The sequence below is a fragment of the Mus caroli genome, chromosome 7, assembly GCF_900094665.2.
Source record: "Mus caroli chromosome 7, CAROLI_EIJ_v1.1, whole genome shotgun sequence".
Taxonomy (NCBI): Eukaryota; Metazoa; Chordata; class Mammalia; order Rodentia; family Muridae; genus Mus; species Mus caroli.
The window spans coordinates 139,571,005-139,594,857 of NC_034576.1; the positions used below are offsets into that span (position 1 = coordinate 139,571,005).

At 44.3% G+C, this 23,853-nt stretch overlaps 1 protein-coding gene across 2 annotated transcripts in view; it reads left to right on the forward strand.

Annotated features, from left to right (window-relative positions):
* Nucleotides 1-2,218: 2,218 nt before the first annotated feature.
* Nucleotides 2,219-23,853, forward strand: part of Glrx3 (glutaredoxin 3) — a 29,000-nt gene continuing 7,365 nt past the window's right edge. Inside the window, exons 1-7 of one of the 2 annotated variants that reach the window (XM_021166422.2) lie at nt 2,219-2,412; nt 8,156-8,264; nt 15,780-15,868; nt 16,024-16,098; nt 16,743-16,944; nt 21,882-22,054; nt 22,246-22,307. In XM_021166422.2, the coding sequence (XP_021022081.1) occupies nt 16,905-16,944; nt 21,882-22,054; nt 22,246-22,307 (275 nt within the window). In that variant the 5' untranslated portion in view covers nt 2,219-2,412; nt 8,156-8,264; nt 15,780-15,868; nt 16,024-16,098; nt 16,743-16,904. The remainder of the gene's footprint in view (nt 2,413-8,155; nt 8,265-15,779; nt 15,869-16,023; nt 16,099-16,742; nt 16,945-21,881; nt 22,055-22,245; nt 22,308-23,853) is intronic. The other variant, XM_021166420.2, reaches the window with a different exon arrangement.

Here is a 23,853-nt window from a genome sequence, read left to right on the forward strand (position 1 = left end):
GGCAGGCATGACACAAGCAGAGCTGAGAGTTCTACATCTTCATCCAAAGGCTGCTAGTGGAAGACTGACTTCCAGTCAACTAGTGTGAGGGTCTTAAGCCCACACCCACAGTGACACACCTACTCCAACTAGGTCACACCTATTCCAACAAGGCCACACCTCCAAATGGTGCCTTGGTGCAAGAATATACAAACCATCCCAGTGGGTATCCGGTCTTATTTATTTCTTATTCTTTTATGAAGGCAAGGTTTCATACTGAAGCCCAGGCCCTCTTTTCTCGTGCATTTTACCTCCAAAGAGTTCTCTACAGTCTTTGTTTTCAGTCAACCTACTCTTTATTCAAAGATGTAGATTCATATATACTTAATATGAAAAAGAAAAATTCTGGGTCTGGAAGCACATGTCTGTAAGCCCAGGACTTGGATAGTGGAGGCAAGGGGATCAGGAGAGCACGACAAACTTCAGCTACACAGCAAATTGGAGGCCAGCCTGTGCCACTTAAGAATGTATTTCAATAAAAACAATAATACATTTATTACCAATGCAATATACTATGCACACATAGTAGTTAAGTTTATTATCAACTAGGTGGTACATACATATAAGTCCAACATTTTGGACGTAGAAGCAAGCAGGTCATGAGTTCAAGGCCAGCCTTGGCTTCATAGTCAACTCTAGGCCGTCATGGCCTACATGAAAACTTGTTTCAAAATATAAAGGGTGTGTGTGTCGAGATACAGAGATAATGTGTGTACTGTCTCCCAATGATAAAACCTTGTGTCTTAGTTAGGGTTTTACTGCTTGTGAACAGACACCATGACCAAGTCAATTCTTATAAAGGACAACATTTAATTGGGGCTGGCTTACAGGTTCAGAGGTTCAGTCCATTATCACCAAGGTTGGAGCATAGTAGCATCCAGGCAGATGTGGGGCTGGAGGAGCTGAGAGTTCCACCACTTGTTCCAAAGGCAGCCGGGAGAAGACTGGCTTCCAGAGAGCTAGGATGAGGGCCTTAAAGCACACACCCACAGCGACACACCTACTCCAATAGGGCCACACCTTCTAATAGTGCCACTGCCTGGGCTGAACATATACAAACCATCACACTTTGCAAACCTGTAATACAATATTATAATCAGGATGTTAATGTCTGTGTGTGACCCTGATGTCTTTCTGAGGTTTCTATGGCTTTACTGGTATTGGTAAAATATGTTTATTTTCTTATAGTCCTAAGTTTGGGGTTCAACCACCCCAGCCAAGAAGCAGAACAATTTGTCCTGTTGCATTTGGAGCACTGTGATTCACATTTTTTAGTAGGGATGTTTCTCAAGATGTGTGTGACACAGCTCCCAGGGCTGTTTGTAATCATAGGAGCAGGGCTGCCAGTAGGATACAGGAGTGGCCACCGCAAGCAACTCTCCTGTGTTCTTTAAAATGGCTCAGTGAGCAGAGGTAAAAGGACATATTTAATTCCCAATCGATCCAAAATATTTCAATCTGTTACTGTTACTCAGGCTGGCCTGGAACTCACTGTAGAGCCCAGGCTGGACTCAAACTTAAGGAACTTCCTGCTTTAGGAGCATGGGAAAGGGTGTGGAGAAGATACCACTGGCGAGTAACTGCCCGTACAGGGAAGCTTCTAGTAAGAGGGTCATGGAGGCTGGGCCTGGGTGGGAAGATGCAAAACTCTAAAAAGGAGCCTAATGGTTCTTATAGGCAATGGGGCGAGCCATTTAGGTCCTGTTGTGTCAAGGCTGCAACGGATAACAGGTGTCACAGGGTTGTACTGAAGGGTTGATTATGGGGTTCAGAGGGCACCTCTAGAAGAGTTCGAGTTTCCTCCAGGACTGAGGTACAAGGACTATCAGGGTTGTGTTCAGACACTATTGTCTTTTAGTCTTAAGACTTCCTAGTTCATCTTTATGCAGCTTCATGTGAGATTTCAGCTTGCCAAATGTTCTAATCTGACTTCACTCTGATTGACAATACACACATACTTACATCCCTTCCTATTATACGTTTCTGAGCTCCAGAGCTACAAGAGCCGGGGGCCAAGGCATCTAGCTAGTTAGCACACCAATACAAAGCAAGGAGGCTCCGCTAGCCCAACCCAGAGCCACCAGGGGTGCCTCCAAACCTCCCAGTTCTCCCGGCCCGAGGGCGTGACCTTCAGTGCCGGAGGGCGTGGCATAGTGTGTCAGGGGTGGGCCCCCGATCTCAGCGGGCGTGGCTTCCCAGTGCGCAGCCTCCTCGCGTGTCCGTCCCTCCCTATCGAGCCTCCGGCGCTCGACTGCTGGTGTCTGGCGGAGACAGCATGGCGACGGGGGCGGCTGAGGCCGGCGAGGCAGCCGTGGCAGTGGTGGAAGTCGGCTCTGCCCAGCAGTTTGAAGAGCTACTGCGCCTCAAAACCAAGTACGCAGGGGCGGCGAGAGGACCCGGGGACCAGAGGGCGGCGGGCCGGGGGTCACGGGACTTGGGGGCGGCCTCCCAACGCGGCACGTCCGGAGCTGAGCTCGTGGTCCAACGGCGGCCCTACCTGGGCCGCGGCGGTAGCCCCTCCTAGGGAAGCGGCCCGCGGCGGCCCGCGTGCACAATGGACCTGCCCTCGGGAGACCCGCATGTGGCGCCTCCTGAAGGAAGCCTTGGCTGGCGACCAGCCTGCAGGCCCAGCTAGGGTCCCGGGCTTTCCTGAACCACCAGCCGGCTATGGGAGGGTCTGCGGCGGCCGGGTGCGCGCGCCTCGCCTTTGGCCAAGCCTTCCAGACGCCAGCCCTGGGGATGCGTGGGAAACAGGGACCTCGGCGCTCTAGGATGCTGCCCTGTCTTGATCTGCATGCAGAGTGGTGAGGGAGGGGTTTCAGGGTCCACTGCCGGGGACCCCCAACCTCTCCTTAGCCCCTTATGTGCTTGTAATCCTGGGGCAAGTTTCCTAACCTCCCCTTCGGCTTCCTCCCGGGTGAATGGACCGGTTCTGTTAAAGCGCTGTTGTGTGGTTGGCGTACCGGAAGCTCTCTCCACTAATGTGGGGGCCTTGGTATCCTCACAGAGCAGAGTGGGCAGGTGGCAGATTGACTGGCTGACATCTGCTACTCCATACAGAATGGAGGAGAATTAAAATAGCTCATTCAGAGGCTGGCAGTGTAGCTAGTGCTTAATACACGAGAAACCCTCAGTTCAACTCCTAGCACCGAAAACAACTCATCTTCATCAACAACAAAACCAGTCCTTTCCAGCCCTTTCGCATTTCAGGTTTACTTGATCTTTTAATTTTTTTTTTTTTTTTCCCAAAGAAAAGAAAAAGGGAGAATGAGAGTGACATTAAGTAGAAGTTGAGTTCTGATGGATCCAGCCAGGTCGTTTACCAGGCGTTTCGGAGGGCATCAGAGATGGCCTCCTGAAGTGATGAGGGCTTGTGTGGACATGTCCTGAAAAGCTTGAACTTAAATCAACTGAGAAGATTGTCTTATGTGTGTGTGTTTCACATGCTAAGTTTGTCTTTATGTTTCATGTGTTAAACAGGCCTTAGTGGGTAAAAGTTAGCATGCATGCCATTTATTCTGCAAGTTCAAGGTCAGTTTGATCGTCATAGTGAGTTTCAGGCTAGCCAGAGGTAGGTAAATAAGGAGACCCGATTGTAAGAAATCAGGAAACAAACATTCTTTCCCCTGGGGGGCGGGGGGGGGGGACAAGAACAGCAACAAACCGCAAACCCATCTGCATGTAGCCTTGTCACTGGTGTCTGCCTGAGATGACTCGAAGGACACTGTTCCTGTCTGCAGTGACTGTTTGGAATGGGTCGTGGGAAATGCTGTGTGACACCTGGGGAGTGACACCTGGGGAAAGAGCTGCTTTGTGTGGATAGGAAGCCATCAAGAATATTAAATAAATAGCACTTGTGGGTGCAGCCATTTCCATGTCAAGACTTTTTCAGGGTTGGTGTGGGTTGAAGTCTACTTTTTTGTTTTATTATTATTTTTTCATCATGTGTATTGCTGTCCACCACATGCATGCAGTGCCCTCAGAGGCTAGAAGAGGGCGTTGGCTCCTCTGGGATTGCAGTTACAGATTGCTGTGGGCCCTTGTATAGGTGCTAGGAATGGAATTCCCTAGTTTTCTGCAAGAGCACTTAGTGCTCTTAATCACTGAGCCATCTGTCCAGCCCCAAAATTTTCTTTTTATATTAAAATTTTAACGTATTTACGTACTTGTAAATTTTTCTATATATATTTTTTGTATATGAAAGTTTTTATGTCTATGTAAATTTTATGTTTATGTAAGTTACTGAAATCTCAGTTTCTGTCTATACAGTGGGGGTGGGAAATGGGTACCAGAGTTTGCGCCCATTCATAAACCACTTTATTCATAAACACACACACACACACACACACACACACACACACACACACACGAGTCCAGAATATGGTAGTGCTTAGAATTAGTCCAGAATTGGTAGTATAATTTGCAAATGAATAACTAGAGTAGTGGAGCACAATAGTATAACAACAAATGATTATTGGCTCTAATTGTTTCATTGATGGAGAAATGAGACTCATTATGTCTGCTAAAATAGTGAGATATTCTAGAGTGTAGTGTAGCTCAGTGGTGGGGTGCGTGTTCAACGCTCTAGGTTTGAACACTAGTGCAGGGTGTAAGGGAGCCATGTTAATGAGTATTTCAACTCCAGCTTTCTATAAACGTCCTAAAACAATGCATTGGACATACTGGCCTGTCTGTTATGAGGCAGAGACTGGTGACATCCCTGTTACATGTGCAGTCGGCACTCCATGCTTAAGTGGAAAATGAGAGCTAGGCCTGTAAACATAACATCTTGGGCAGTAAATAGTCATTCGCATTAAGCATGCAGTGGTGCTGTCAAAGCAGTCTTGTCTGATCTTCTACCAACCCAGTGGGCGTTCAAAAAAAGCATTCAAAGCCATGTTAGTGCCATTGGAGCAAAACTCAGCTCTGAGTGCAGACTTTCTTCTTCCTCCTGCCCTTCTTTTTGAAGCCAGGACTCATAATGGAGGCTGGCCTGGAACCCGAGATGTAGCTGAGGAAGCCCTTGAGTTCCTGATCCCTCTGCCTGTACTTGTGAGTGCTGCGGTTAGAGGCAGGCATCAGCACACCTCGCTCTCCTCTTTTGTTTTTCACACTTGGACTCATACTGGGAACAAACCCTGGTCACTTGTTTTAATTTAATTTAATTTAATTATTATTATTATTTTTAACTCTGCTGGAATTAAGCCCAGGGCCTGAGGCATACCAGACACTGCCATGAGCTACATCTCTATCCACCGACTGTAATTTTTAAAAGCAAGCCAATATTGTCAGCATTTACTTATGCCATTAAAACTTGTTTGCAAATTTGTAATGTACTTTAAATATTTAGAAATACTTTTAATATTTTAAAAATACTTTGTTTTGGTTATTTGAAGGCTGTTGTGAAATGAGTTGTTTTGGGATTTTTTTGGGTATTTTCTGTAGTATTAGGAAGATACCCATCATCCTAAATCTTTGTATTTGAATTCTTAGAGTAAATACCTGTGGGTGTGGGCGTCGTGGGAGGTCTTGTTTCCAATCTCTTCGGCAGGGTAAGAAGGCGCTTCTTCCACTTCCTTTTAGAGATCCTGCTGCTCTGCTGGCCTGGGGGGTGTGGTCAGATCCTGCCCAGGCTTATGACGGAGGGTTTCAATATTCTGTAGGCTGTAACTCCATTCACGGTTCCCAGACAACTTTAAGGAGGCTGAAAAATGTTGTCTAGCTGAATGGGTGACTGAGAGGCAACATTGCTTGGTAGAGCAGTTGCTATCAGCTGAGGCCCAAGTATTCTTCAAAGATCTGCCAGATACAGGTCTGTCTGGTGCAGATTGTAAGGTATGATGTGTCCTTTCTTGCCGTAGGTGGATCCTCCTGTTTGCCTTTTGTAGTCTCTCAAATGGCTTTCTCTTTATCGTTTCTAACTAGTTAGTCTCTGTCTTTCATATCTGTCTGCCTCCCTTCCATGACCCCAGTCCCTACCATTTTTGAGGTGGTCCTACTGGCTCAGGATGGCCTTGAACTGACTGTATCCAGTCTGGCTTTGAACTGCTTGGTGGGGTTCCAAGCATGCAGTTCCACACTGGGCTTCCATTTCTGTTTCAGCGTGTCATCTAGCTTTATACTTGAGCAAACCCAGGATCTCAGGGACCTTCTTTCTCAGCCCTCCCCACCCCTACTTTGTACATGTCATTTAATCTGCTCTTAATTCTTTGGCTCTGGACTGGAAGGCACTGTTCTCTTTGCTCTGGCTGCCTTTCCCCTTTCCTAACTTCTTGGACACCTTGCACCTACAGCTGCCTCAGATTTTCAACCCTGTCTGCACTGGCATTGTTTCTGCACGATACATGCATCTGGGGATTGATTTCTTGCACCGGAGTTAAGCTGGACCCGGTGCTCTTGGATTCTTCTGTGCAGTCCAGATCTCTTGAGGCTGATTTCTGTAGTGGCCACTTCCAGACAGCTCCCTGTGCAGCTGTGGGCTCCTCCTGCTCCTCCTGCTGCTGCTTCTCCTTCTCCTCCTTTATTATTTATTTATTTGTTTATTTATTATATGTAAGTACACTATAGCTGTCTTCAGACACACTAGAAGAGGGCATTGGATCTCATTATGGATGGTTGTGAGCCACCATGTGGTTGCTGGGAATTGAACTCAGGACCTTCAGAAGAGCAGTCAGGCTCTTAACTGCTGAGCCACCTCTCCAGCCCCAGGCAGCCCCAGGCTTCTGCTTCTTTGGCCGTTGGCCTCGTTCACTGTTTGCTGCTACTTTAGTGGTGTAACTTCTCCTTCTTGCCATTATCTTGACTTCTGGGAAAGTCTGATCTTAACACTCCCGAAGCTGTCCCTCTTTTCTCTGTCCCTCTATCTGGCCTGATGCGATGTTGATGAGACCAGAAACATTGACCTCAGGTTCCTCTGTCCCTTCTGTGACATGGTTGGCTCTGTGTTTCTAGATTCCCAGATCTATAGAGAGCTGAGGCTCTCTGCACTTGAGCCCTGGTCCTAAAATCCCGGTAGACTTCCTTTCCTCCTAGTATGACATTCACTGTCAGGGTTTAAGCCAGAACTTGTAGTCAACCTTTGAAGTCAACCTTTGAGTGCTACCCTTTCCTGCCCCTTCTGGCTATAACCTTCCTCATCCCATATGTGTCTCTTGTTGTGGGTAGGCTCCCACTTCTCATCTGTGTGTTTTTTCTTTTCTTTTGTTTTTTTATTTATATGTGTTTTTGTGTGTGCCCATGTATATGTGTGCAGGTTCATGTGGGTTCCTGAGGAGGCCAGAATCTTGGAGCTGGTGTTGAGATGTTTGTGAACTGTGTGACCTGCACGAGTGATGGGGCTGACCTCTGGTCCTTGTGATTGGTAGAGCAGCAAGTGCTGCTCCTGCTGAGCATCTCCCCAGCCCTTTATCATTTCTTATTCCACTCCTTGCTGGTAGGTAAAAAAGTTTGCATCTTTTTCCATATAACACATTTTTATGTGTTTTCCCCCCCACCTTGGAGGAGGATTTTACTTGAAATTAGAATTCTGTAAATTCAAGTTTCAGTTAAATTAGAGGTGGTTTCAAACATAGGTCTTTGTGAACAGTTTTGTATGAAAATAATTAAGATTTTTAACATTGCCCAGGAATCTAGTGACTCCACTGTCAGCCAACATGGAGGGTTCTCTGGTAACATAACTGCAACAGACATCTATGAACAGTGATCGTAGTCCTGCTCTCCTCTGCCTTTACTGTTAAGACTTTTTTGCTCTTCTGCGGTTATAGTTGTGTCCCTTTGTCACAATATTATGTGAGATTAATATTAATAATGTATCTTCAATCATTTCTCAGCAGCAGCTTGCTTGTACAGAAATTCAGTCTCCACTCTCATCCTGGGTCTGAAATATAGTTGACATGTCTGTTAGTTGATGTGGATGGACATTTAGAAGCACTTACTAGGGCTTAGTCTTGATTTAAGAAACCCCATTGACTTGACTGTTTATCCAGACAGTCTGAAGACTGGCCGTGATGCTGCCCACTGCAGTGGGATTCTTTGTTTTCTAGGTAGAAGAATTTGATCTACACCTGTATTTGCTTCCAGGATCATTTTAATAAAAAATATGCTTTTTGATTTACAGGTCACTCCTTGTGGTTCATTTCTGGGCACCATGGGCTCCACAGTGTGTACAGATGAACGATGTCATGGCAGAGTTAGCTAAAGAGCACCCTCATGTTTCATTTGTGAAGGTATTCTTCATTTTCACTCTGATGTCTTTTATTAATATCTGACTATATATATATATCTATCTGAGATGGACTAGATTTTATAATGTAAGGAAGAAGCTGTGAAATCCCAGTACTTGAACTTTGTGTTGAATTCTGTTATATTTGCAGCAAGCTATTTTGACAGATCTTTTGGTTTGATTTGTTTGTTTGTTTGTTTTCGAGACAGGGTTTCTCTGTGTAGCCCTGGCTGTCCTGGAACTCACTTTGTAGACCAGGCTAGCCTCAAACTCAGAAATCCGCCTGCCTCTGCCTCCCGTGTGCTGGGATTAAAGGCATGCACCACCATGCCCGGCTTTTGACAGATCTTTTGATGTTGCATTTCTCACATAGTTTAAAAAAATCGCTACAGAATGGGCAACGGACAGAAGTGTTTGACAGGACAAACAGACCAGATAATTCACTGGATAATTTTGGCTTGATAGCAGTTGATGAACATTGAGAAGGTAGTATGTTGCGAAATGATTCTAGAAAGTGCATATATAAACAGGTTGCTGGGGTCAGTTATGTCTGCCTCTCCTGTGTATACTGAGCCCCTGCTGTATTCAAGTCTTGGTTTCTACGTTGCCTGTTGTGTTTTGAGAGACTAGGCTTTACGAGGAGTTGCATAGCTGGGCCTGGAGGTCAGCAGGGTTTACTTTTACAAAGCACATGGAATTCTAGTCACTCGGGAAGTCATACTGCTTTAGGTTTGGAAAAAAGTGAAATAAATATATGTTGAGAATAATGAATTATTGGGAAGGGAGGGATACTCTCTGTGTATTCAAAAGTGTTAATTCTTAGAGTTGATTTATTTACTTTTAGACAGGGTCTCACTGCACAGGTTGGCCTCAAGATGTCAGTTGCCTCCCAAGTGCTGGAGTCAGTGGCTTGTGACTTTTATCCAGCGCTGAATCCTTAGGATTTAAAACAAAACAAGCCGGGCAGTGGTGGTGCACGCCTTTAATCCTAGCACTCGGGAGGCAGAGGCAGGCGGATTTCTGAGTTCGAGGCTAGCCTGGTCTACAAAGTGAGTTCCAGGACAGCCAGGGCTACACAGAGAAACCCTGTCTCGAAAAACAAAACAAAAAACCCAAAAAACAAAACAAAAAACCCAAAAACCTTCATTTTAAAACTAAAAATTGTGAGTTCAAAATACATGTTGACAGATAGACCCATGTGTGAGGTTAGAAACCACGTGAAGCTTTGGGTCGCCTGTAGGTCAGATTTCCACCGTCTCGTTTCCTAAATCCTTTTCGGGTAGTGATTACATTTCCTGATAGCATTTGCATAAACAGAATTTGTGTGCTTTGAATTGGTACTGTATTCTGATGGCTCAAAATGCCACGTAGTATAGCAGGGTGGACACCGAGAAGATTCACGCCATGTCTTCTCTGCCAACCCTTTGTCCGCCCCTATAAGTAACCAGTTGTATTAATTTTGTATGAATTCTCTCAGTGTTTCTTTATGCAGATAGCACAAATATGAATATAATAGTTAGCTTTTTAAAATTTAAGGACTTATTTAAAATTCTGATGAAATGCATAATGTAACCCTAGAAGGTAACCCTAAAATGTCCAGTATAAATAATAGAAGGGGGCATTAAAACTGCATGTTTGGTCAGTGATAAAAGATAGTGACTACAAGTGAAATGAATGATTAAACATTTGAATCATAGAATTAGTCAGGCTCATGGTAATTGTCACATGTCTGCTTTCATACGTATCCTGTTACTGGTTTAGGTCACACGCTGTTCTCAGCTGCCATCTGAATGATTTATTTAAAGTCACTATAGAATTGCTTCTCACATTGGTACCAGACTTGGCAGGGAGATTTGAAGTTGTTCAAGTGCTTAAATGTAGCAGTGAGCCAAGAGTTGTAGGTGTGGCACTGCTGGATTGTCAGGGATACCTGAGCCTGACTGTTTGAGGGGTTGGCAGCACTGTTTTTGTTAAGCAGGATTTCTGGAAATTTCTGGAGTAACACAGTGATGGGGTAGAATTTTTATATCGTTAGGAGTCTCACTAGTCTTGAACTCTTGGATTCAAGCCAGACTTCGGATTCAGCCTCTTGTAGCTGGCACCTCAAGAATGGTCTACTATACCTATGTTTCTTTCATTTGATTATTTTTAAAAAAGGTGTATTAGTTTGGCTTTTTTTTTTTTTTTTTTTGGTCTTTCAATAGAGGGTTTCTCTGTGCATCCTTGGCTGTCCTGTAACTCACTGTGCAGACCAGGCTGGCCTCGAACTCATAGAGATCTACCTGCCTCTGCCTCTCGGGTGCTAGGACTGGGCATGTGCCACCACTGCCCGGCTAGTTTGGCTTTTTTTTTTTTTTTTGAGACAGGGTTTCTCTGTGTAGCCCTGGCTGTCCTGGAACTCACTCTGTAGACCAGGCTGACCTCCAACTCAGAAATCTGCCTGCCTCTGCTTCCCAAGTGCTGGGATTAAAGGTGTGTGCCACCACTCCCAGCTTAGTTTGTCATTTTTGACTTGTGAAATGAAGTGATTGTTCCAGTCTTTGTTAGTAGAGTCACAAAGTCCTTTAAATAAGTGATTTTCTCTTAAATACATATTTTTGGTTTGCATGTAAATTATTATTATTACTATTACTTCTTCATTTTCTTCCTTTTCCTCCTCCTCTTCTTATCTTTTGTTTTGTTTTTTTTTTTTTTTTTAAGATTTATTTATTTATTTATTATATGTAAGTACACTGTAGCTGTCTTCAGACACTCCAGAAGAGGGAGTCAGATCTTGTTATGGATGGTTGTGAGCCACCATGTGTTTGCTGGGATTTGAACTCCAGACCTTTGGAAGAGCAGTCGGGTGCTCTTACCCACTGAGCCATCTCACCAGCCCTCTCCTCTTCTTATCTTGAAACAGAACCTTATATATCCTCGGCTGGCTTGGAACTTACGCTGTAGCCATGGATGACTTTGAGATTTTGATCCTCCTGCCTCTGTTTCACTAGTGATGGGACTGTAGTGGGTCCCATCATGCCCCTGTTATATGGTGTTGAGAATCAAATCAGGGCTTCCTGCATGCTAGGCCAGTACTGTACCAATTGGTTATAACTACCAAGAACTAGTTTTCTAATTACTAAGATACCAGCAGCTCAGACAAACCAGCCACACATTTCTGGTAAGAGTTGTGAAGCTTGTTCCTACCAGGACTGAAAGCTGAGAGGCAAGGCTTTTGCATTCTCCACTGAGACCCTTGTTCCCCAACTTGTGCTGTGGCTGTAAGATGCTACCTCTAATGGGCTAGGCCCTTCCCTGCCTCAGCTGCTGCCATATCCAGTTGGATCCTGAAATGTGGGTTTTTCTGTCGGCTCTTACATCTCTAAGAACTGTGAGGAAGGAAGCACACGAGTTACTTCCACTGGTAAATGCCTTACAAAAAGATTCAGGCTTACTTAGAATAGAGTGAAATAGCTAATTAAAATACTGCCTGCCTTTTCTTTTCAAAATACATAGTCAGATCTCTTCCTAAAATGGAAGTACGCTTTATTGATCTGTGGATGTTGATGTATCTGGGTAGGTGGAAGGATGAATTTATGATTTTCTGCCTCAGCCTCCTGGATACTGAATAGGCTTGTGTACCATGCTGGTGGGAATGCATATTTGTCAATTATATGGTAGAATCTTTCAGATTATGATGTTTGGGAGTGAGAGATAGTAGGAAGGAGATAGAAATTCCACGCCTTTGTCAATGAGGGAAAGGGGGGGAAAAACGTCCGACCCTGTTTGAAGGAAATGTATCCTCCCCTCCTGCATAGCTCATTTGTTGTGTGTTGCAGTCCTAGTGCTGTGATGATATGCTCTGGTAGAAACAACTTAAGGGAGAAAGGTCCATCATAGCAGGGAAGTCAGCTATAGCAACTGGAGGCAGCTGCTTAGATTACAGTCATATTCCTAAGCGAACAACACATGCTATTGCTCGGCTCACTTCTCCTCTTACACAGCCCGGGATCCCCTGTCAAGGGATCGGCACCCCATTCCCCGTTGGGATAGTCTCTTCACAGTGATGCCTAGAAGCCAGTCTCTCAGGGTTAACACTGACCATCATTGACAGTTCCACGTCAGTATAAACTTTCTCAGAGATCAGAGTCAGCTGTTTAGGGAGAGTTTTATGATGTTGCCCTGGTCAGTATTGTTTTATTGTATGATGCATTGGTTTCTCACCCTGTGGGTCGCAACAGGGGTTCTTTGGGAGTTGAAGGACCCTTTTACAGGGTGTCACTTAAGACCATCAGTAAACACAGATAATTACGTTATGATTCATAATAGTAGCAAAATTATGGTTACGAAGTAGCAATGAAAATAATTTTATGTGAGCATAACATGAGGAAGTGTATTCAAGGGCCGTAGGGTCAGGGGGTTGAGAGCCCACTGGTATGGTGGTTGCTGTGCTGAGAGAGGGCATGGAGGATTACAAAGTTGCAGCGCTGTGCTTTGCATCCCCTGCACCATCCCTTGTGCTGTTGGGGACTGTGCTCAGGGCTTCACAGTTACGTTAGGCAAGTGCTTACATTACATTAGGTTACATTGAGCTCTACTGTAGGAATCATCGTGGCTCAGCAGTTAAGAGTACTGGATACCCTTGCTAGGGACCTGCCTGGTTTCAGGTTCCAGCACCTATACAGTGACTCATAACTGTCTGTAACTGCAGTTCCAGGCCATCCTGTAGGCACCAGGCATGGTACATATATGTATATGTATACATATGTATCCGCAGGTAATCACTCATACACATATGATCAAAATACATAAATCTTTAAAAAAACAGGTTTCTTGTAATAGCTGAAAAAGCCAAGAGTCATAAAGATAGTTATGCTACCTTGCAGATGTCTGCACAATTGCTCTGTATAAAACAACTGAGACGATAGTGCTGGCCAATACCAGGAGTAAATAAGTGAGTCAGAGCACCAACTCCCAGGTGTTATCTAGCTTAGAGTAACTCTGAGCTGTGTGCCATTTCCATCACGTCCCTGACGTGTAAAATGAAGTCTGAGAGTGAGGACCCTGCTGGGCTTGTTGGCGCACACCTCTAGTCCCAGCATTCAGGAAGACGGGTCTGGATCTCTGCCTTCAGAGGATCTGAGTTTGAGTCTATTTGTTCTAAGGCAGCCAAGACTACATAGGGAACCCCTATCTCATACCTCCCCAGATGAGTGAGAACCCCCTCCCCGCCCGCCCTCCATGTTCTCACCTGTTACCCCTTCTCACAGACACACCATGAGAAGGCTCTGAAGGGCTCAGTTCCCAGCAGAGACAATGTGAAAATGCAGTGTGGGTAAACCAGCCCAGTCCCTAAAGTGCAGTCTTTCTTTTGACTGTAGCAAATAGAAAGCTGCATGTGGCATAATGATAGAAGCACAGATTTTATATTTAGACTTCATTTCTGAGCTGCGTTATTTCTCTGAATCTGATTATGTCACACACGCCACCTTTTATGTCAGCCAGGCTTGTCCAGGGAAACAGCCAGTGGGACATGGAGATGCGATAAGTAAGATTTGTTATAGGAAGGAATCTGCTCACGTCTTTGAAGAACTTTAGAAGTCTCTTGAAGCTGGAGAAGCAGGGGTGCTGTTGTGTGGTCTGCCAGAGACCTGTGACCCAAGGAGCTGATGGTGCAGAGCTTGAGCTCCGGAGCAGGAGCACAAAGACGCAGTAACTGGGGCTCTTACTCCAGGGGAGGAGACAGGCGTGCCAGCCTGAGAAGAGAGCAGGAACTCACTTTCCCTTTGTCGTTTTTGTTCTGTTGAGGCCTTATGCTGTTGGGTGGTGCTCTTGGGGTTTGAGGGCAGGTGAGCCTTTCTTGCTTGGTTTGCCTCTTGCTGGGTGGAACTCTTATAGCTATGTCCACAATGATTGTTTACAGGTTGGTTATCAAGTTCATTCATCTCGTTTGTAGAAGGGTTCATGGTATGGAGCTGGTGTTCATGAAAGGTAGCTTTGAGCTCTTGTACATACATGAAGGTCATTTAAAAGTATTTCCTATTTTCATTACTAAGACCATTATACTCTATTAGAGCCATATATTCAAAGAATTTGAGTGCTGCAAAGATTGCTTTCTGTGATGCTAGGGATCGTACCCAGGGCCACAGGCATGCTAGACAAATCCTGGGAGCCTCTATCCCAGCTCTACAAAGGTGTTAAGACATCAGATGGTGATGTTTTGGAGAACTTTATGGCTGTAGTGGAAATCCCATCACCTCTTCTGTGTGTTTGTGTGTCCCTGTTACCTCTGTGAGGAAGAGCTAGTCTTCTGGAAGCTGATTTGAGGGGAGGCACTTTTAGTTGATCCTTAGGCAAGAATGGCAGCAGAAATGGAGCGAACATATGTAGGCCTGTGTTAAGAGTTAGGGTGTTGTCTGTTGTGGTGGAGGAACATGTTTCTAGGTGTTGCTCAGCTGTATTGCAAGTAGAGTCTCTTTCTGAGCAGCGCTCAGCTGGTCAGAGTTGAAGAGAGTGAACTGCTGGGTGACATCATAAACCACCATTGGTCTTCCTATGGATCTGTGCCTATGGAAAAAATAGCACATACATTTCTAAAGCTGTCCATTCAAATGGTTGTGTCGGACTGGTCTCTCTTTAAGTACACTTGAAAAATAGAAACAATTAACACTTTTGCAGAAGGCACTAAAAGTATCCTTACAAACAAAGCCTGAGAAAAGGTGAGACCCTGGGTCAGGCCTCATGAGACTGCAGCAGGACAGTGCCTCTGCCTGCCAGGACATCACAGGTAGCCTGACTAGTATAGCAGAGACAAAAATCACATTTCAAGCCCAGTGGAAATCTTTCCCTCTTAGAGAAATTCAGTATATATATTTTTAAACACATTTAACAATATAATTTATCAATAAGTTTTATTTCCTATAGGTATAATGTGAATACAAGTTTTTATTGGTTTCAAAGTTTATATTAAATTGACAGTCCTATGAGAGAAAAATATAATATATCTTGGTTTTCCCTCAAAGTATATTTATAAAGACCTACGTAAATATTTTACAGTAATTGTGTTCTAATTATCTGGAAATTGTGTTTCTAAATCTGTTCGAAACCCATGTGCCAGACACCACCACATCATACCATGAGGGGCCCCAAGGAAATGATCAGACCAAATGCAGTCATCTTAGTCAAAATGAGTTTACATGTTTGAAGAGACTGGACTGCAAGCAAGCAACCCAGCAGACTGTTTGCATAGTATCCAGCAGCCAAGCAGGGGTTAAAAGTAAAATTTATCAGACATCAATAGTTTATTGAAGAAATACTCCTTTTTGCTTCATAATTTGCAGAAAGCTGCAACTGTCAGTCATGATGTACTGCCTCTTGAAATTAGTCAATAGAGCAAACAGCAAGAATTGCTGTGGGCAGAAAATAAGCACTGTAATCATGACATAACTGGGGTCAGTGATTTATGGATTTCAATATAGTAGTAGCTGCATATGATTGAAAATTTACTAGGTCACTAGTGCACCAAAAATTTTATTCACAGCCTCCAGGCATCTTTTGAAATGTGCAACAAAATAAAAACCTCTGAACCTGTTTTGACACTGCAGACTCCGTGGATGACATGCCAGCCCAGTGAGTCTCATTTAAATGTAAATGTGTCATAAACTTTTGTCCTGTAGTCTTAAAATACCATGGACTTGAAGGGACAGTGCATGTGAAACTGATTTACATATCAAAGTAGAAAAAGGGCCAGTAATAATGAAGCTTGGATTCTTTTATTTTTCAAGCTGGAAGCCGAAGCTGTTCCTGAAGTATCTGAAAAATATGAAATTAGCTCTGTTCCCACCTTCCTGTTCTTCAAGGTAAGGATGAAAGAGGCACCAGAGATGGTCTATCAGGAGGCTCCTGGGACTGTATATTTTGATTCTTTTATCCTCTCCTAACCTCCTTGGTTGCTCCTGGCCTTGTACCTTTCTCTGGTACTCTCTTTTTTTTTTTTTTTTTTTTTGCACCGATGAAGACCGTGCTGGTTGCTTGCCATGGGCAGTGGGCAGCCCACGGCTAGAACTGGGGCCTCCTGGCCAGCCTTCTCCTGCAGACCCAGGTTTGAAGTGGGTTATTGAGGACATGTGCCTGGACGTGAGGAGACATCTGGCTGGTTCTAGTTGATTAATGACTCCTTGGGAATCGAGTGCAAATCTGTGCTTCAGGGCACCCCCGGGTATTATTACCACTCACCACAGCTCTCCAGAACTTCATTTGTGTTCAGTAGGTCTATTCAAGCTGGGATTACTGTGAGATGTCTGCTTCCCCAGCATGCTCCAAAATGAGTGTTTCTAAGTGAGAAGCAGTGCAAGCAGTCGCTAATCATGCCCTCTCACTGTCGCTCACAGGGATGCCTTAAATACGGGCTAGAGCTTTAGGTACTTTCCGTAACCTTGGAATCTAAAGTATAGATGAAGGTGAAGAAATGCCACTTTATTCTAAATGACATTTCAAACTTCAGAATTCTCAGAAAGTCGACCGGTTAGATGGTGCACACGCCCCAGAGTTGACCAAAAAAGTCCAGCGACACGTGTCCAGCGGAGCCTTTCCTCCTAGTGCTAGTGACCATCTTAAAGAAGACCTCAGCCTTCGCCTGAAAAAGCTGACTCATGCTGCCCCCTGCATGCTGTTCATGAAGGGGACACCTCAAGAACCACGCTGTGGTAAGAAGCTGATCCTGATGATTGGAACAGAATCCCCTTGCCTGCATGGGTGCTGTTGATGTGCGTAGTTAGGCTGGTCACACCTCCCCGTGTCATGCCAGTCATCGATAGCTGTCAGTGTCTGTATACGGAGGACATGGGAGCCAGAGGGAGCGGGAGGGAGCGGGTCTTTGGAAATAACTGGGTTCGGGCTTTCTCTGTTTCCTGTCGGAGTCGGAGTCATCACGTACAAAGATAACTTGCTCATGTGGTAGTTGAGCTGGGGGAGGGATTAGGTTCCAGCTATCTGTCATATTGCGTCTCTATTAATGGGTCTTTGGCCTATATAGGTTTTTTAAAAAGGTGTGTGTGTGTGTGTGTGTGTGTGTATATGTACACGTCTTTGTATGTATATGTGTCTCTTTGTATGTGAGCATAGCATGTAGGCCCATAGAGGCTAGAAGATGATGTTGGATTCTCTAGATCTGCACGTAGAGGCAGTTGTGAGCTTCCCAACATGCGTGCTGAGAGTGAAACCAGTCCTCGCAAGAACAGCTAGTACAAGCACTCTTAACCTCTGGTCATCCCTCCAGCCCAGTCTGTCAGGCTGCGCATGCCACAGAGGACATGGGAGGTTCTTTGTCAGTTTCCACCCATCATTTGAAGCAATGTCTTGAACCTGCGAGGCTGGCAAGGCCCAGTCCTATTCCCGTCTCCATCCTCTGGGAGCTGGAGTTAGAATTGTGTACTGACTCGGGTGGTTATGTGCATGCTGGGATACAACTCCAGTCTTGAGGGTTGTGTCGAAGCACTTTTATCTCCTCAGCATCTCTGGCTTGTGTAGTTTGCTCTGAACAGTTTTCTTTCTTGGCAGCCTCTTTCTCATCTTCTTGTTTAGATTTCATAATTTAACAGCTTGAGGGCTTTCTCATTAGGCCTGAGCCTGCTCTGTCTTCCTGCTTCCCCTCTTGTTCTTGCGTGATGACTGCTGTCACTTGCAGTGGATAGCTGTTAGTAGATCACAGATCACTGAGTCTGGCTTAGACTTTTACCCTTATGTAAGTTCTGTAATTATCTGCCCTTTACCCCCTGGGATTGAGCTTATGTTGTTTTCTTTTGACTGTGTCTACTACAACATTATTATGCGACATAATTGAGTTTTTAATGCCTTTTGATGATTCTGCTGAGACTCTAAGGGTGTTTATTTATTTCAGCTGCACTAGAGGGGATTTATTAAGATGGTGGCAGTAGAGTTGGGGATGCTGTTGACAGGATTACTGTGTCCAGTGTGACTGGTGAGAGCTGTGCTGCCATTCTGAGTGGGCTCTATGCTTCCTTTTTCTTTCTCTCTCTCTCTGTGGTCAGGAAACAGTTTATTTCATTAACAGTAAAGGATCTTGTTACGTTCTATTAAAAAGATGAAGAAGTAATTCCTTTCTGTCTGAAAGGTTGCCCAGGCAGTGTCTTTTTGAGTCAGCCTTGCAAAGCTTCCTGGGTCTGCCCTTGAGTGAAGTAGTGACAGGGAGCAGACAGTCTTCATGGTGCTTTTTTGTTACTTTATTTTTATTTTTATTTTTAAATTTATTTTATGTATGTGAGTATCAGAACCCATTACAGGTGTTCTGAGCCACCATGTGGTGGCTGGGAATTGAACTCAGGACCTCTCGAAGAGCAGTCAGTGCTCCCAACCACTGACCCATCTCTCCAGCCCCTGATACTTTATTTTTAGTGAGGGTTGGAATTCTTGCCCTCTCTGGTGCTTCATCTTGTCTAGATGAGGACGTTTCTTATTCCAGTCTAAAGGGCAGTAGGAAGGCCTGTAAAACAGTAAAAGCCTCCATGGCAGGTTATACATAGCAAACTGTCTGTGCAATACCCTATTCTTTTTTGAAACTCAACAGTACCACTCTGTAAATCTCTGCTGATCAGCTAGTGATATTGGCAGGAGGCAAAATTGGCTGGCATCGTGTTACCAGGCAGCAGAGGTGGGGTGCTTGTGTCACTTACTGGCTTCAGCCCTGCCATTGGAGTTGGCCCTGCTCAGGAACTAGGTACAAGTCAGGTACTAGAAGTGCCTTGGCTTTCAGCTGCTCTGGAGGGTGCTGGCTGGGGCTTGTCACCACAGGTCTTTCAGTGCAGGGGCTTTCTAAGTTTTCAAACATCAGTGGCAAACAGAAGTAGTCATTTTTAGAAATTAACTTTTAGGTTCGTGTACATTGGACTGAGAGAGGAGCTTTGCCCCTCCCCCATGCTATCTCAAGCCTCGTCCAGTTCCTCCTTTGCAGCTCTCTGCTGCTCTCCTGTTGCCTGTGTTTCACCCTCTGCTTCCCTTGTCAGAGCTAGCGCCTCTTTTCCTCCCTTACTTTTCAGAATTGTGACATTCCCTATGCATGTGGATGCATGTGTGTGCACACACGCGCGCACACACACACAGGTGCTCATATACAATTCTAAATCTAGTTTCTGTATACAAAGGAAATATGTTCCTTGTCTTTCTGAATTTGACTTATTTAGAAATAGTGTATTTCTCTAAACTGAATTTCTGACCTATTGAGGTTTTTTTATGTTGTGACAGTCAGACTACAAATAGAATAAAAAGAAAATTTAGATATTTTAGAGCAATGAAAAACAAGATATTTAAGCATTTAGATAATGAAAAAAAAAGGTAAAGAGATTGTTAAATGCATAAAGATTTAGCTGCTAGTTCTTCTTGGGTGCTGCCTTTGTGTTTTCTAGAAGTTCTGCGCCTTTTCCCCTGATACTTAGTTTCTTTTTATGTGTCTTCCTTCCTGGCACACAGAGCAAAGGTGTGTGGCTTCACTTCTGTTCTGGCTGCTGAGCTGCCTAGTATGGAACGATCTCTTCCATATTGACACTCCAGTGAAGAGTGTGTGCTAGCCCCTTCATAAAACACAGGTCATCTCTGAAATGAAGACGTTTCTCACATGCAGCAGGGTTGGTTTTGAGAGCACTCTGCCACTCAAACTGCTTTGCTCCCATCTCAGCATCTGTTGTGGAGCAGGGCTACACTTGCATTTGAGTCGGTGGCCCTGGCCTTGCTTTGTGTTACCCCGGAAACTTAAATAACATTTGTACTTCATATCCAAGAAAGTGGGAAACCGTTTCCAGAGCCTGTCTGTTCTAGAACAGTAGAGGCCACAGCTGCCCCTTCTGCTCTCTGGATTCCGTCCGCAGAGTTTATGGTGACTTAGAAGCACAGCCCCGGGTCGCCTGTCTTCTGGCTTCTCAGAAGAATAGGAAGAGAGCTTGCTTACTTTCCAGGAAGTTTTCTGAATCATTGAGGTTCTTTAGCAGGGTAATGAGGTTTTGGGGGGACTCCCAGCTATTGTGGGTAAAGCTCTGGTAGATGTTTGCTGTGGGAGCTTTGGGAGTCGGATGCAAAGCACAAGTGTAGAAATACTCTTAGGGTCTTTTAGGTAGTTATTAAATGTGGCAGTTAGGCTTATTACTCATGTCACAAGTGGAAATGACTGCACATAGAAATGGTGATTTTGTGGTAAATGAGATTTTTTTTTTAAAACTTTTAAGTGCTTCTGTTACATGCTTGCATTTTTCTTCAGGAGTGTATAAATATTTTGTTATTAGAATAAAGCCTTATTACTAACTTTATCCTTAAGCATAACATTTCCAGTCTGCCACTTTAACCCTTAAAAATGAAACCCTACCAATCAATCTTTCTAGTCTGCATGTAATTGCCTAAAGCCAAAATAAAGCCTTTTCTCAGCCAGTTACAGTAGAAACGAGCTAATATGTTGGGAACAGAATAACCATCAGCAGTCAGCCGTTAGCTGTTTACTAATGAACTCCCAGATGAGTGAAAGCATTCAGAAACAGTGTTTGACTTGAGGCTGTGCATGAACACACACTTCAGCTGGAGGAAAAGCAGCTTGTGTGCTGTACACTCTCCTAGTGCCTCATCTCAGCCACTGCAGAGCAGCAGAGCAGCGTTCGGAGCTCAGCTCTAGGCCCATGTTCTTAATAGTAAGTGTACTTTTGGGTGACGTCAGGTAAGACCATTGCAGCTCCTCTTATACTGAATTTCATGATTTGTTTTTATTTGAAAATAACTGCTGATGTGGGGAAATCTTAAAGGACGAGTAGTTTACAGTCCAGTGGATTAAGAGTATCTTTCAAAGAAAGCTGAAGTGAGAAAGAGGAAAGTGGTTCCGACTTGGAGGTGTTAATTGGTAAGAATTACCATCTGGGAAGAAAAGTGACCTTTCTCAGCCTGGACAGATAGGTTCATAAGAGTGATGTGAACCCTGGCAGAAGATGGCTTCACCAAATTCTAAACCCCTGGGACAGATTTGTCATTATAGTGTACCTTCAAAGAGAATCATCATCCTGCACACTAAAGGGAATGTAAATAGTTTCAACAAAGGCTGAGGTGGAGTGACATCAGTCTATAGGTGATTCATGTAACAACAAAGATAGCTTGAACACTGGCTGCTGACTTCAGACCCAAAGAGAGCACTTGTGGTTCTGCGTGCCATCCATCCTGCTCAGAGGTGGAGATGAGAAGCGCCTGCAGAAGTGTATACAGGCTCACTGGAGTGGTAGGAAGGACTGCACTGGGTCTCACTGTGGTCAAGCAGTGGTTAAAACTGCTGTTTCAGGCTCCTGGTCAGTTTCTTGAAGGGAGAGGGAGCAGCCATAGAGACCTTTGTCACTGTCAGGGTGGAGCCTGTGGTAGGCTTTCATGGTTCTGCTCTTTGACTAATGCTGTGTCCCCAATTAAAGGGCAGCTTTGATAAACACACACTTTGCTGTAATTGTGCTGTGTGAGACTCTAGGTCAAGCGAATTTTTAGCATTTATTTTCATCTTACATTATCCAGTTATGCTGATTCAGTCACTGTGCGGGCGAGGTGGCATTTCTGTGCCCTGGACACTGGGTGTATGTGAGAGATGCTGCATCTATTCCTTGTTCTGTTGCAGGTTTCAGCAAGCAGATGGTGGAAATCCTTCACAGACACAATATTCAGTTCAGCAGTTTTGATATCTTCTCAGATGAAGAAGTTCGACAGGGGCTCAAAACATACTCTAATTGGCCCACCTATCCTCAGCTCTATGTTTCTGGAGAGCTAATAGGAGGACTTGACATAATTAAGGTTAGATTCTTTATACAGACAATTTGTTTAGAGCACACTTTCCTAAAAGTGTTGTAATAAATTGAAAGCACATATTTCATATTGTACCTCGGGGTTTACTAACAAACTTAGTATTTCTGATAGACATTTGTCAGTGTCGCACAGTGGGGGTGGTCAAGGTGGTTTACGTAGTCACAATGTGCTTCTTTCAGGAACTGGAAGCCTCAGAAGAGCTGGATACAATCTGTCCCAAAGCCCCCAAGTTAGAGGAAAGGTAAGTGATGGGAATGTGGCAGCAGGGTGCTCTGTGCATCTTACATCTATCTATCTATCTGTCTGTCTGTCTGTCTGTCTGTCTGTCTGTCTGTCTGTCTGTCTATCTATCTATCTATCTATCTATCTATCTATCTATCTATCTATCTATCTTAACATCTTGTCTAGACACCCTGCTAGTGTGTTGTTCTTTCTGAGTAGACACCAGACATTTAGTTAGTGTTTGCCTATTTGGGTCATACTGTGGTGTTCCTCAGTACCTGGTTTTGCAGACTCTGGATGCTCTCGTTTGGACTGGAGATGTTTTACCTGATTTAGCACTTATGAAGAGTAAGTAGACTTGCTGCTGTAGAAATGTCACTGTCAGTGGGTCCAGCGTCCTATTTGGTTCTTGCTCTTTTGTATGAGCATAGTACCTCTGTGTTTTTGTGTGCAGCTCAGTCCCTAAATGTGGTGAGAGTTTAATGGGAAAAGCTAGGGTTCTCAGAGGCTTCTCTGAGTCATAGTCACAAAACTCAGGCCGACTCTGGAGCTGTGAAACCATCTTTCTATTTATGAGAGATGACAGCCTGCTTTAGAAGTCGTGTAGAAATGGTGGATTTTGTTGTAGAGGGATATATGAAGGAGGTTCTGTTGTAATAAATGTGAATTATTAATTCACATTTTTATATTAATTAAACATAATTTATCTTGAAATGCATCAGAGCTCAACAACTGTTAGTTGGGCCTTGAGTTTGTAATTTGCTTGCTATTTCACATTTTGAGAATTTCTACAAATATTTAATAAAGATCATTTGTCTGTACTTAATCCAAGTATTCCTTAGGAACAGTATTCTATAGATGTCATGCTGGCCCAATGCCATTGGTCTGCACCCTTTTGTAGTGGTGAGAAGATAGTGGTGTTGTGGATACCACATGGGCCCCTTTGTGGTCTTTATCATGGCCCATGATGTTCTTGCTTCCCCCCCCCCGCCCCCCTCCCCCCCCAAGGCTGTGCTGCTTCTTAGGGTGGCTCTGCATCTCATCCCCCGGATTGTCCTTGCTGCTGTTGCCGTGTCTTCCTCAGATCTTCTTTCTTAAAGTGCTGTTTACAGCTTTCCCCGCTTCAGGCATGCACAGATACATACAGCATAGAGTTGTATGTTTCAGGTAGTAATCTAAAGAGCTCTTCTCTAGTGACATGATGAGTATTTTGACAGCTGAGTGGCCTGTGATGCATGGATCTAGGTGGTTATATCCTCTGGTGAGTGGGCTGGGCCTCTGGGATCGGCACACCTGACCAGCGTCAGCTTGCTTCTACACGATTTTCACTCGTGCTGCCTCCACAGATGAGAAGAGAGAAGAGAAAAATGATAAGACCCATTATCTATACACTGATTTTTTTTCTAAAGATTTGTGACTAAACTTTGTTCCAAATTTAGGTTATTAACAATCCTGATAGAGAGCAAGTTAGATTGCGCTTTTTGACAGTGACATATAAAGTTAAAATGAGAAGTGTTGATTTTTCGTGGTTAGTGGTGGGTGGAGGACTAAGATTTTGCTTTCTT